General features: G+C 41.5%; 1 protein-coding gene across 12 annotated transcripts in view; it reads left to right on the forward strand.

Moving 5' to 3' along the window:
• UMAD1 (UBAP1-MVB12-associated (UMA) domain containing 1) overlaps positions 1-14,771 on the forward strand; it is a 174,084-nt gene that overhangs the window by 43,326 nt on the left and 115,987 nt on the right. For 4 of the 12 annotated variants that reach the window (XM_075062368.1, XM_075062370.1, XM_075062369.1 and 1 more), the window contains exons 2-3: positions 5,120-5,193; positions 7,991-8,181. The exons of the other annotated variants lie outside the window; for them this stretch is intronic. In XM_075062368.1, the coding sequence (XP_074918469.1) occupies positions 5,192-5,193; positions 7,991-8,181 (193 nt within the window). In that variant the 5' untranslated portion in view covers positions 5,120-5,191. The remainder of the gene's footprint in view (positions 1-5,119; positions 5,194-7,990; positions 8,182-14,771) is intronic. 12 annotated transcript variants of the gene reach the window in all.

Below are 14,771 nucleotides of genomic sequence, written 5' to 3' on the forward strand. Positions count from 1 at the left end.
CACCATAATCAGTTATTCTATGCATTGTTGTTGTAGTCATGTTGGTCCTAGGATATTACAGAGACAAGATAATATATCTTATTGTACCAATTTCTGCTCGTGAGAGAGACAAACTTTTGAGCTTACACAGAGCCTAGACCTGAAGAGGAGCTCTTCAGATATTACTTCACCCACCTGGTGTCTCTAATATCCTAGGACCAACAGAGCTACAACAATACTGCATATAACAATGGGCGATCTCAAACTTTGCCGTCTGAAATGGAAACTCCACAACATAAAGAAAAAGGAAGCAAAACTTAGCAGCAGCATCTACTTCCTGAGCAAATGCAAGAAACAAAACATTGTCCCCTGACCTCTCACTATCTGTAACTCTCTGGCCATTACACACAGATCTAGACCTGAAGAAGAGCTCTGTGTAAGCTCGAAAGCTTGTCTCTCTCACCAACTGAAGTTGGTCCAATAGAAGATGCTACCTTATCCAGCTTTTCTCTAATAATCAATTGTGATTTTTTTTTTCTTTTTTGTTTTTGAAAAACCTGAAAAAATTGTTAGCTCATTAAGAAATATAAAACACTATATGTGAAAGATGCATGCTTTAAGAAATCTTTTAACTAAGCATTGTTGAGAACCTTTAACTGTATATGCAATGTCCTTGCATGGCATAGGTCAAACAATAAATCTTGATGTTTATTTTGTGTCAAAGTTTTGTAAACATATGCCCAGTTCATAATCATTTGTCTTTATAGTTTCAATTATGGCACTCTCGCTATCCACAGAATTGATGGCATATTCAGTTAGTCCCAGAAGTAGACCAAATAAATTACAGTTTAATGCAATAGTGTGGGGTATGGTGTAGGAGTGATTACGCCTAACATGAGTACTCCTGCTGGATAGTCAATAGAAGCATTGACATTGGATTACTTTGAAAGCCCAGTCCTGAAATCCTTACTGAAGTAAAACACCTGTTCAGGGATTTTGTGTCTGGTAACAGAGGACCTGGTCTATGGTAGAAACAGTCCCTTAGAGAGAAATGGAGGTAAAAAGTAACAACCTGATATTATTTCTTTCTATGGACATTGTTATATTAGAGCCCTAAGCAGGACAATTGCCTGAATGGCAGTTTTGTAAAGGTAGCAAATAGGATTCAGAAAATGTGTTGCAAAATCTTTATTACAATCATTGCATTCCTCTTCCCCTCCTCTTCACCTTCAACCGCTGTGTGTAACAAAAGCTGTTTGTCAGCCTTCACTTCAGCAGGATTGCTCATGGTAGTCAGTGCTATGCTTGCTATTTATTATTGTTTAACATTTATATAGTAATAGTGCCTAGATGCCAACCAAGTCAGGGCCCTGTTGTTAGTGTGAGCCAGGGAGTCCCTCAGTGCCCACTGGCAGAGGGCATACTACACAATACCATAACTCACATCAGACCTGTCACATTGATTGCCCCAATACACTCTGTCATAATCTCTATCTCCAAAGGGATTGTGTAAGGTATCCTATGCAAACTAGTAACACACTAGTCATTAATATTGCATGATTTTTGTAAGGGTGGTGAAGAATTTTAGATAATTTCCAGAGTATCTGTAATGTTCTTAAAGGGTATCTTGCAAACAGTGCATAAACTCAGCTTGTCCTAAACAAAGGAATGTTGTGCCTGTTTTCCTGTATCTGCAGTGTAAATGGAGCCAGGTCATACCTCAGAGGACAGCTGAAAAATATATTTACATATAAGGTAAACCCAGCTATCAAGCTTATCGAGTGAGGGAGGAGAAGACCACTTAACAATCATGACAGGGGATGAAGCCTTCCTGACTCTTGAAACAGAGACAGAAGGAGAGAGTCATTTTAGCATCCATCACATAAGGGACAAAGGGGGAGCAGCACCTTTTTGAGCTCATGAAAAGCTGCTTCTCTTGGCCTAAAAACCTCTGACACATTTGTTTTTTTTGCTCCTGTTTATTGTATTAAAAAAAAGGCATTTTGTGGTTCCCCTCCTCCTCACACACACACTTTTTAGGTGACGTTTAACCTGCTGCTTCTTGCACCTAGCCATCTTCCCTTGTGTTCCTGTATTGTGGAGATTTTTAGATAATATTTTCTGGGATTTAAAAGTGATTTAAGGCATTAAAGCAATCTGTCAGTGTCAGATTAAGTGACTAAAACCTTAGGTTTAAATTGCAGAAAACAAATGCACACAAAACCCAAATGAGTTTAGCAAATAGGTACAAATAGGGAGTGCAAAGTTATGCTACCTTAAGGATTTCTTTAACTTAACACTTCAAGTATATCTGTGGGAAAGTGTGTTTAGACTGTACTACTATCAGACTCTAGTTGAACTTTGGCTAATGGGTGTCTGTTAATTTTTAAGTGCACAGGTTACTCATATCATTGCTAGGCATTTCTTGGCCTTTGTCAACTGGTTCCTGTTATAGAACAGAGGACTAGATTTAGAAATGCATAACTTAAGGCTCGAATGCACAATGTTAATGCTGCCTTTTCTCCATACACATTACAGCAGAAACTCTAATTCATGTTCAGAGGTTCTCTGTGTCAAAAAAGGTTTCTTACCTTTCCAGTTTCAGCACATTGCTGTGCCTCAGTTTCCCTGCTGGTATATAGTCTCCCCCACTTCTGGGTTGTTTGTTTTTTTGTGATGCCCTTGTATGTAAGGTTGTAAAAAAAATCTTTGAATTTTTAAAAATATTTTCGAAGCAGATAGTCTTTGTGCAATATTTAGTTCAAAGTTTTTTTCTAACTGAACATGTATAAAAGTGGAGGTACTCTAGCTTGTACATTGAATGTTCATGTTTGCTAGCATGCTGACATAATCATGCTCATGCATTACCCTACGCTATGTCTTCCCTCTACCTCTCAAAGGAACACAGTTGGATGGAGTTGCAGTGGCAGCCTTAACTGTATGCCACTTACGTAATCATCAGGCCACCTCTGCCTCCTTTATTATCTTTATCCGGCTTGGAAGGTTGTACTTCAGAACCATCTCCTGGTTTTCTGGTCCATTAGCAGGGGGATTCCCACTTTTGTTTTCATGCTTTTGTTTAATGTAGCGTATGTGTGGTGTTAGTAAAATGGCTTAAATCAGTTTCATATTATTTGTGTCTACACTTCCATTATGTACTCATTTGCCTTTCTGTAGTTAACAAATCCTTTTGTATTTCCCACACAGGACGCTAGTCAGAGCTTCTTCCTTCCTCCCCTTTCCTCACCCAGGTGAAACAACAACAATAAAAAACAAAACTCCAGTCCATCTTTCAACAATCTAGCAGCTTGTCTCACCTGTGGTTATTCCTTTGGGTGTGTCCACATAGCAGCTGGGAACGTTCCTTCCAGCGCAGGTAGACAGACGTGCACTAGTTTAGCTTGAGCTAGCATGCTAAAAAGAGCAGTGTGGTCACAGCAGCATAAGTTGCAGCTTGGACTACCCACCCAAATACAAACTTCCCTGACCCCTGAATACATACTTGGGTGGTCAGCCTGAGCCACTGTCTACGCTGCTGTGCTCAGACTGCTATTTTTAGAGTGCTAGCTTGAGCAAAGTTACCACATCTGCCTACCTGTGCTGTGATGCATCTTCCCAGGTGCTGTGTAGACATACCCTTTGGAATCTGAATATGCCCACCTCCAGAATTTAGACTTCCCCGATCAAGTCTAAATTCTGCTCCATCTTTTTCTGACTTCTACCCTTCACAAGGTCCTAATAATCTTTTCCTCTCATAGGACAACTAATATTCTCTTCTCCCAGATACATGTATTCCTCTTCAAGTTACAGTCTTTCCTCCCTGCTCTTTCTGGCATTTTACCTTGGAAACAAGCCTGGATCCCTCTTTCTTCTCACTTCTTTGTAGGAACTTATTTCCTAGTTTCAGCAATTCCAGATACCTCGTCTCCAGCCCCATATTTTTAATAAAACAAGAAATGTACAATGAATATAAAGATTAACAGAGAATAAGATAAGTAGAATTAATAGACTCCAGACTTATTCATATGTTTTTGTTAAATACATTGAAGTTGGATCACTTGAATAGATATACAGGAAAAATTAACAACTGTAAACGATGAATTTTATTTTGCACCCCACACCATGATATTGAATGACCATTTTGTGTAACACAATTCTGGTACTTGTTCTCCCTATCAGATTGAACTTGTTTTTAACCAAACTGGTTGAAGTAATATCGTGAATTAAAATATCATCCCATGGGCATTAGTCCCAGTTATGTCACTAATGGGCCCCACATGCAATGTGCATTAAAATACTTGTTTTTACACTTGAAAACAAGTTAGAAATTTGTGCATATTTAAGTGTCAGCCCAGTTTAATTTTTCATGCTTCATACCAACATGCAGTACTGCATGTATGCTTGTTAAATGTATGTGAATAATTGGCTTGGAAACAACACAATCATATCTGCTCTGTTAGGTTAAGATAATATGAGCACAAATGCACATTCTTACAAATAAGCTGCCCTAAAATACAAAGTGGAAAAATAAATGTAGTGTGAAATGTTATGTAAAACACAGGCACAGCATAATTAGCAAAGGACAGTAGAAATGCCATTTGTTAAGACCTGAATGGTAACAGTCAATTAATTTCTCACAACGGGAAACGGCAAAGTAGTTAACAAAGGAACGTCATCTGTCAACTACAGTGTGAAGACTAGACAAAGAATCACAAAACTGAAGCAATTCATGGAGTATAATTCATGAATTAAAAACATACACAACAGTAGAGGTGACTGTTGGTTTGTACTGCTTTGCAACTGACCTGAGTCATTTACAAACACATCTCATGTTTTAGTGAAGTACTTGTTTTATTAACAATGCGTTAAATCAGTTTTGGCCAGTGCTCTGTGTGGCCGGTATGAGGTTAGATGAGTATATTATACATATTTGAATATATAGGAAAGAAGTAGTTAGAAAATTTCTAATTTTTTTTAAATATGAGACTCTTCATTTCAGAAGAAAATGGGGGAGATTTTCCATCTGTGTGATGATACAATCTCTTAGGATATATGTATGCTAGAGGTTTTTAACTTGAGTTAACTGATTTGTGAACTTAAGTTCATGGTAGTCTGGATGCTCTATAAATGTATGTTCCAGGATTCAGATATTTTTGGAAACTCTTCGAAGAAGGAATAGCCTTCCCTTCTCACAAAAATTGAAGTTTTGTGGATGTAAGTGTCAGATGTAAAAATCAGTGTTAAAACTTTAATCCTAATAATTTTGTTTTATAAAAGACACAGTGACATTAAAAAACAAGTATCAGTTGTAAGGGACAATCCTGCAGATTAAAAAGAAATAGCCAAATATGCACGTCATGGCACACAATGTAGAGAATGAAATCCTAGTCTTGGATATTCATGGAACAACCTGTATCTCTGTTCCACGCTAACCCAGTTGTGCTATTTCATAGTTGGTAAGCAAGGAGACACTAAACACTTTCACCTTCCTTTCTTCTGAGTTTGGTGGCTGTAATATTTTCCATAGGATTTTTTAAAGGCATACATTTTCATGCATATTCCCTCCCATCACATAAATTTTAGATAATTTCAGTTCACATCTGTGTACTCTTTTTGCTAGAGTCAAATTGAAATGCTCAAGTAAGCTAGTCAAAGTCTCGTGTGAACGGTTACAACCTTGTAAAGCAGTTACCAGAGCTGCAGTGAAATATAGCAACAAAGATAAAAGCCTTTTACTTCCCTGGAGGAAGAATCAGAAACACGTGAGACAAACAAGAGAAACTATGTAGTGTCAAAAGTAGCGTTGCCAACACAAATGGCCTGTGCTTGGGTGGCTTTGCACTTGCAGTTCTTACTAATCTAGACAACTTGCCTAAAGATCTTTTGGATATATACATACACACCTCTACCCTGATATAACGTGGTCCTCAGGAGCCAAAAAATCTCGCTGCCATATAGGTGAGACCGCATTATATCGGGTACGGTATGGTACGGTTCCAGCAGCTGGGCTTGGGCGGGGATTTAAAGGGCCCAGGGCTCCACACGAATTCAGATATAATGCAGTAAAGCGGCGGGGCTTTAAAGGGCCTGGGGCTCCCCTCTGCTTTACCGCATTATGTCCGAATTTGTGTTTGTATCGGGTCATGTTATATCAGGGTAGAGATGTATATCCATAGTACTGCATTGTTTTCCTGCATCTACAATGGATCTGATCTTGCACCTTTAAAGTTAACGAGTTGAATGGGAACAGGTCAAGCCCAATGAGGGGGTATCCATGTCTTGTATGTCATTGTTTTAAGGGTAGTGTCGGGGAGTAATGAGGGCAGAAATATGTTTATCTGGGTGTGCGGTGTTTTTTTGGTTTTGTGTTTTTCTTTCTGGTTTTGAATCTTCTAATGCAGCGGTTCTCAAACTGTGGGTTGGGACCCCATTTTAATGGAGTCGCCAGGGCTGGCTTAGACTTGCTGGGGCCCGGGGCTGAAGCCCAAGCCACACCATCTGGGGCTTCAGCCCTGGGTGGCGGGTCTCAGGTTAGAGGGCTCGGGTGGACTCAGGCTTCAGTCCCTCCTCCTGGGGTCGTGTAGTAATTTGTGTTGTCAGAAGGGGGTCATGGTGAAATGAAGTTTCAGAACCTCTGTTCTAATGTTTATTTTCCAGTTGATTTTTCTTTTTAATATGACTCCATTTTAAAGTGCAACAGTGTGTTAGAAACAATGCATCATTAGTTAAAAATTATGAAAAACTATTAGGTAGGAAGACTATTTGAAGATGATGTTGAGCTTTTATTTTTGTTTAGGCTGTGTTTTTGTAGTGCTTTCCTATACCACTCAGATCAAGTAGAAGTGTATTAAAATACCCGTTTCCAGAATGCCACAGGAAAGTGGTTCCCTCCTTTTATTATTAATAAAGTTTTTGTTGCAGTACTGCCTAATGACCAGCCAAGAATGGAGGGAGACCCATTGTTCTTGACACTGTACAAACATAGAGTAGTACACAGTCCCTTCACTTAAACACTTACAATCTAAGTAGACAGGATGGACAAACAGGGAAGGTGAAGAACACAATGCAATGCCAGCAAACAGCAACAAATATTCATTCCAGAATGAATTTTTTAAAGATGGGTTTAGTTTCCCAGCCATGTTGAACATAATCTCCCATGTAAGGGGTCACCTGCTCACCATCACCCTCACTTGCCTAAGGTTGCTAGGCCACATGGCTGCCTGTACGTGCGTGACCTGGCATGCCCAGTTTCACTTCCGGACGCTGCAGGCGTGGGTGGCATCAGTCTACATTCCCAACAGGCACAACCTGGAACTGGTAGTCAAGGTGCCGGACCATATCCGGTCATTACTGGCATGATGGTTGGACCCCACATTGGTGTTGCAGGGAGTCCCTTTCATGGCTTCGTCCCTGTTGCTAACTCTGGTGTCTGGTGCCTTGGACCTGGGCTGGGGAGCCCACCTGGGCAAGCTCAGTACCCAAGACCGTTGGTTGGGGGTTGACTACTGCCTCCACATAAATCTCAAGGAGCTCAGCAGTTCATCTGGCCTGTCAGAATTTTTGGTCCCACTTACAAGGCAAAGTGGCTCAAGTCCTGATGGACAGCACTGCTACCATAGGCGCTGGAGCACCCATGAAAAAAAATTAGGGGGTGCTTAGCACTCACTGGCAACCAGCTCCTCTCCTCCTGCCCCACTAGCACCTGCTGGTGGCCCCGCCAATCAACTCTTCTCCATCCCTTCCAGTGCCTCCTGACCACTGCAATCAGCTGTCTTGTGGTGTGCACGAGGGTCTGGGAGGAAGGGGGAGGAGTGGGGATGGGACGCACTCTGGGAAGGGGGTGAAACTGGGTAGGAAGAGGAGGGGGGAAACTTGGGAGAAAGGGTGGTGCGGGGCCTTGGGTGGTGCGGGAAGAGGTAGGACAGGGTGGGTGGGGGCAGAGTAGGGGGGTTGAGCAGGAGAAAGCCGGTGCCTATGACTGCTCAATGTTTGTTTTATATCAACAAACAAGGTGGAGTCAGGTCGTCAGCCCTCTCCCAGGAAGCCCTCCGGCACTGGGAGTTGTGTGCGCAGCATGCCGTTCGTCTCTTGGCAGCGCACCTCTCTGGAACCAGGAACGTATTGGAAAATCACTTGCAGAGTCTTCTCGTCTTGCCACAAATGGTCACTCCACCCCGAGGTGGTCGACGAGATCTTCCGAAAGTGGGTATCTCCCTGGGTGGACTTGTTTGGGACTCATCAAAACAAGAAATATCCCCTTTTCTGCTCATTTCGGGGAGGGTCAGGAGGAGCTCCTTGTTGGACACTTTCCTACTTCCATAGTTAGGGGCTTGGATGTATGCTTTCCTACTGGTGCTGTTGCTTCACAGAGTCCTCATGAAGTTCAAGCAGGCCAGGGCCAGGGTTATTCTGATAGTCTCGGCTTGGCCTCACCAGCACTGGTTAGGCATGCTGATGGACCTGTTGGTGACGACTCCAATGCAGCTGCCCTTCTGGCTGGATCGCCTGTTGCAGAATCATGGCAGGCTCTTGCATCTGAATCTGGCAGAGCTGCTCCTCACAGCTTGGTTGCTCCATGGTTAACTACTGAGGAGCAGGAGTGCTTGCCCTGAGTCCAGCATGTCCTCCTGGTAATAGAAAGCCACTAGAGTGACCTACCTGGCCAAATGAAAACAATTTATGTGCTGGGCCTCAGCCCAAGAGGTTAGACCTGAACAGGCCTCGCTGTAGTTGATCCTGGACTATCTTATGCATCTCAAGCTCCAGAGCTTGTCCATTTCATCAGGTAAGGTCCACTTGGCCACTATATCAGTGTTTCACCCTCCGTTCCAGGGCAGATTGGTCTTCGCTCATAACGTGATGATCTGGTTCTTTAAAAGGTCTGGAGTGGCTCTATCCCCAAGTCCGGGACCCAGTCCCTCCATGGAACCTGAATCTGGTGCTCAGGCGGCTCGTGAAAGCTCCCTTCAAGCCCTTGGCGTCCTGTTCCCTTCTTCTGCTGTCCTGGAAGGTGGTGTTCTTGGTGGAAATAACTTCTACCCGAAGGGTCTCTGAGATTAGGGCACTTACACTGGAGCCACCCTATACAGTGTTCTTCATGGACAAAGTCCAGCTGCAGCCGCATCCGGCTTTCCAGCCCAAGGTGGTTTTATATTTTCACACGAGACAGGACATTTTCTTCCCAGAATGTCATAAGTCAGAGGAGGAACACAGGTTGCACTCTCTGGATGTCAGGAGAGTGCTAGCCTTCTACACAGAGAGGACCAGATCATTTCACAGGTCAATGCAGTTGTTCGTCACGGTAGCAGATAGGATCAAAGGTCATCCATTGTCCACCCAGAGACTTTCATCACCGCCTGCATCCGATTCTGCTATGATCAGGCAAAGGTGCTTCCACTGGTGGTTGTAACTGCCCACTCAACTAGAGTGCAAGCCTTGGTGGCAGCCTTCCTGACCCATATGCCAATTCCTGATATAGGCAAGACTGCCACCTGGTTGTCCATCTATACATTCCTGTCTCACTATGTGCTTACCCAGCAAGCCCGAGACAACACTGCCTTTGGTAGAGCAGTGTTATAAAGCGCATGTCTGTGAATTCTAAGCCAACCTCTTGGGATACTGCTTGTGAGTCACCTCAAATGGAATTGACATGAGCAAGCACTCAAAGAAAAAATGGTTACCTACCTTTTGTAACAGTTGTTCTTTGAGATGTGTTGCTCATGTCCATTCCGCTACCCTCTGTTAGAGTTGCCAGCAAGAAGGAACTGAGAGGGCATAGGGCCAACAGTGCCTGATATACCGACAGATGAGTGCAGCACTCCAGGGGGCGCCACAGCCAACCCTACGGTTACCACTAAAGCAAAAGTCTCCGACAACTGCATGTGGGCATGCACACACCTAGAATGGAATGGATATGAGCAACACACATCTCGAAGAATAGCAGTTACGAAAGGTAGATAGTTGTTTTATATTTTAGATCTGCTGCAGCAGAGTATATGGTCTGGTTCTTAGAACTGATGTAATTTTGTTGTGCATTATCTGTACTTTGCATGCGCAGTTCTTAAATGCGTAACTCCCTGCTCCCTTCCCCACCACCCCCTATCTTAATGAGCAGAAGAGCAGTAGGAACATCTCTACCAGATCTTTTGTAATAATTCAGGAAATTATTAAATGAAATGGCTAAATTACATTGTGTGCACATGTGCAATGCTCCTGTTCTTAGCTGTGTGGTTTTTGAGTTTGAGAAAAGTAATACAGAATCCATTGAACATAAACAAAGTGGATATTTTTTTCTGTTATCAAACTCTCCTAACCTATTTCAGCAAAGCATATTTAAATGTACTTCTCTACCTCTTAGTTACTTCTCAGTACAGTCTATTTCTATATCAGAAATCAACTTTTAAATGCTGTAGAGCTTTTAAAGGAAAGTGTCAGTTTTTTAGATGATTAAAAAATAAAGGGTGGGATTTTCAAAAGCACCTAAGTTTTAAATATCTAGGTGATTTTGAAAATCCACTCCAATGTTTATATGTATACGCAGTATAAAATGACTGACCTCTAATACCTAAAAAAAGGACCTTTGTGACTTGAGTACTTGAATATCAAGTTGGATACATTTTGTCTAATTGAGTGTGATGATATGTATATACATTGTCATATGAATGGACATTCTTCTTCATGTGTGAAGGGAAGAAGGATAATTTATGAACGCAGAGAGTGACCTAGTATATTTAACTCCAAAGGTTTGCCACTGAGGAATGACTGCATAACACACAACTTGCAGAAATAAATAACCTTTAGAAATAAAAGTAAAAGCCATGCAACTCCGAGGGGGGTGGGGGGGAACTTTGTATAATGTGAAATGAGAGGGAGATACCATGCAGTGCTTGTATTTCAAGAGTTATGTTAGGAGAGCTCAGTAACTTTACTGCTATTAGATGAGTAACAGTGAGAGATATAAAGTACTAATGAAACTTCAGAATGGGAAGTAGCAATGTCATTGGGAGAGAGGGTGTACTAGAAACTGGCCATGGTGTAGAGAAAGTGAGAGACAAATGAGGGGGAAACTGAGAAGAGAAGACGGTAATCTGAGAAGTAGATAACTAACAACCACAAGAGATGACTTGTTCAGCTAAGAACAGTGCTTCTCATCAAAGACGAGTAGTACTGCATTTAGGAAAAGCCAGTTGATTAGTGAGAAATGATGGAGTAGGACCTTTCTGAAGGTTGATTCCTTTTTTTTTTGATCCCCATCATTAGTAGGAGAAAGTCCCCAATTAAAAATATCCTAAATGGACTCTAGTAGTGCTATATATGGTATGTTATCTACTTTGTTAAATGTTACGTTTCTGGAACTTAAAAAATTGAGATTACAATCTTATTTACATTAGCAGAATTTGCTGTCCTTTAATGTGAAGTTTGGTGACCTTGAAATAGGGTGTGGATGTTTGCATAACTTGCATTGGATTTAGAGTACTTACACATAGATGGTTCACTGAATAGATGTTTTATTAGTTAAGAGGAAGCCTGCAGCCAGTTAGTGATTCTGTGGACTAAAATTACAGTTTTTTGTTCTCTTATTACCCCAACTCTTATCCCCAAACTCATTTTTGTTGTTATTAAAGTGTTGAGTGACTACTGGCATGCTTGGCTCTTTCCAATGCTGTGAACACAGTTTGGGGAAGATTCCATATATATTTGTTTACAAACATACTTGTATATTGAGCTGCAAAAAAATATTGTTTTTTCCAGATGTGGTTTTGTGGTTCTTCAAGTGGCCTGATGTTTTGGTGAGTAGTGTCCATTGAGGGCCTTTCACCCTTTCTCTCCATCTGCTCATGGAGAGTTCTGACGATATGAAAGGAGAGTAGCTCAACATGCCTTTCTGAGCCTTGAACTGGTTTGGGAAGTTTTAACTAAAGACTCCAACGTAATGGGGAAAGTGTTGAAAAGCATGAATATGCAGAGGCTATTTTCTAACCACTCCAGTTAATGATAAATAACCATTCTCTTTCAGCAGCCTGTACATACACCTCTACCCCGATATAACGTTGTCCTTGGGAGCCAAAAAATCTTACCACGTTATAGGTGAAACCACATTATATTGAACTTGCTTTGATCCACCGGAGTGTGCAGTCATGTTCTTCTCCCCCCGAGCATTGCTTTACTGCATTGTATCTGAATTTGTGTTATATCAGGTTGCGTTATATCAGGGTAGAGGTGTATTAGTTTAGCATGCAGTACAACACCAGGGAGGTATACTGAGGAGGCACAGATGAATAAGGACAGCAGAGCTGCCAAAATTACGTGCTCTGGATGCCATGGCAACAGCATGTTAAAAGTGACCACACCTCTCTCTCTCCCCTAAATCAAGACTCAGAGAAATATGGCGAAAGAATGTACAGAATTGCAACTAACAGCTATGCATCAGTGCATCAATCTGTGTTTGAAGGCAATGTAAAGGCATACTATGGAAGCTGCCTTAGGCCTGCACTTGGACAACTGTAGGTGGTTGATTTACAACTGTTTGACTTGATAGGCAAACATAGTCTGATCATTTGGGCCCCCTATATGCCCTAAATGTCTGGGAAACTCATTAGTTAACTTTGATTCCCACGTGGAGAGGAATGGGAGAAAGGTGTGGCTGTCCCCAGTTGACATGGCTCCCCAGAAGATGATTGGCAGGCTTCCTGTATCTGAGGTATCTTTAAAAAAAAAAAAAAAAAAAAAAGACTGGAAGAACAAAAGGCATGCAAAAAGTGATTTAAATAGAAAAATAGAAAACTTTAATGTTATATGTTGTCATATACTGTTTCACATATGAACATTTTGAAAATTAAATATTAAGTATTGAACAGTTGAATTGGCATGTTTTTGTATAAGTGTTACACTCACTAATGTTTGGGGGCAGAGGGCTCACAATAAAAACCTGAACTGGGCCCCATCTTTCTGTTCCTCCACTGCTGCCTCTCTCTGAGTCTCCAACTGATTATTGCTTTAGGCTGTACACTTAGGGCTTCAACCATACAACACTGAATATACTGGTGATAATAACAAGCCAGGCAATGGGGGTAGGAATTTAGATAACAATTACACAGTATCAACGTCTCTTGTTGCAGAACTTCTTTTACTGTATTTGTCATTATTTCAGTCTAATTACATTAGCTTCAGTAGTGTTAAGACAAACTATCACCTCATGAAACTATGGTCTTCTCTCAATTGGTCCAACATAGAAATTTTTGTAAAGATAAGGGATTTTTATAATGGAAAATTACATTCTGACATTTGAATTTGTGAGACTGCTATACTTTGTCAAATAACAGATGCCAGCATTATAGGCGTTGTGACAGACCCAGGCCAGTGAGGTGCAGAAGTCTGGTAGAGGGCAAATATACTGGTCACTGGGTGAGTAGTTTTCTGTTCCCTGAGTGACCAGAGCAGGGTCTGCATTAGAGTAGTCAAGAACTTGCTGGAACCAATTAAGGCAGACAGGCTGATTAGAACACTTGCAGCCAATCAAGGCAGGCTAATCAGGGCACCTGGGTTTTAAAAGGAGCTGTCTCCAGTCAGATGGGGAGGAGCTAGAGGAGAGGAAGTGCATGTGAGGAGCTGGGAGCAAGAAGCACAAGGAGCTGAGAGTGAGAGGGTGTGCTGCTGGAGGACTACCGAGTACAAGTGTTATCAGACACCAGGAGGAAGGTCCTGTGGTGAGGATAAAGAAGGTGTTTGGAGGAGGCCTTGGGGAAGTAGCCCAGGGAGGTGTAGCTGTCACACAGCTGTTACAAGAGGCACTATAGACAGCTGCGATCCACAGGGCCCTGGGCTGGAACCCGGAGTAGAGGGCGGGCCAGGTTCCCCCCAAACCTCCCAACTCCTGATCAGACACAGGAGGAGTTGATCCAGACTATGGGGGAGATCACTGAGGTGAGCAAATCTGCCAGTAAGCACAGGACCCACCAAGATAGAGGAGGAACTTTGTCACAGCATTCAAATTAGAGGTAAAACGCAAAGTGCAGCTTATTGAGAGTCTTCCGTATGCTTTAAATAACCATGTTTAACAATAAATTTTAAATCTGGACCCTTTTTTAAAAAAAAAAATCAAAATGAGACCATTTTGTAATATAGCATCGATGAGCAGTGGATGGGATCCTGAAAAGCAAAAAATTTTCTTCTTAAACAATGAATGCTTTACAGTGGTTAGGTATGCCTTCGGGATTTACTTCATATGAAAGCTCATCGGAGTATCCTGTTGACAGCCTGGGTATTTTATCTCAGTGGAAGTTGAATCCAAAGACATTTTGTCTTGTTGAAATACTTTCTGCCAGCTTTGCTTATTTCTGACTTTGCATCTAGACTTCAGCATGTTTTGCCTTGTACTTTGTTAACAAATCCATATCAATCTGAAATAGATGAGATTTCAGAAAAAGTATTTTATGTCCTTGTGATATCCGAGATAAAATTTCTTCAGACCCCACAACTGACTATTGTATGTGCTACGTTTTGGTGTTCCAGTAGGTATATTGAGCTTTCCCAATTTTCAGTATTAATTTCTTCCCTGTGTCTGAAGCAAGTCAGCAAAATATGAAATGCTTTCATTGATACAGTTATTTCATGAAGAACTTTTGTGAATCTTGACCTCTTTTTAAATGGTCTTTATAAGCTTTCTTTCTGAGCCTTTAAGGAATGTCACCTGACTTTTTTCTTACTAGTATTGCTCTAGTGCCTGAATCTCGTATGTGGATTAATTGGAAACTTATCAAATGGAAAAAAAAATCTGAAAAGGCTATTTCCTA

The sequence above is a fragment of the Chelonoidis abingdonii genome, chromosome 2 (genome assembly GCF_003597395.2).
Source record: "Chelonoidis abingdonii isolate Lonesome George chromosome 2, CheloAbing_2.0, whole genome shotgun sequence".
NCBI classification, from domain to species: Eukaryota; Metazoa; Chordata; order Testudines; family Testudinidae; genus Chelonoidis; species Chelonoidis abingdonii.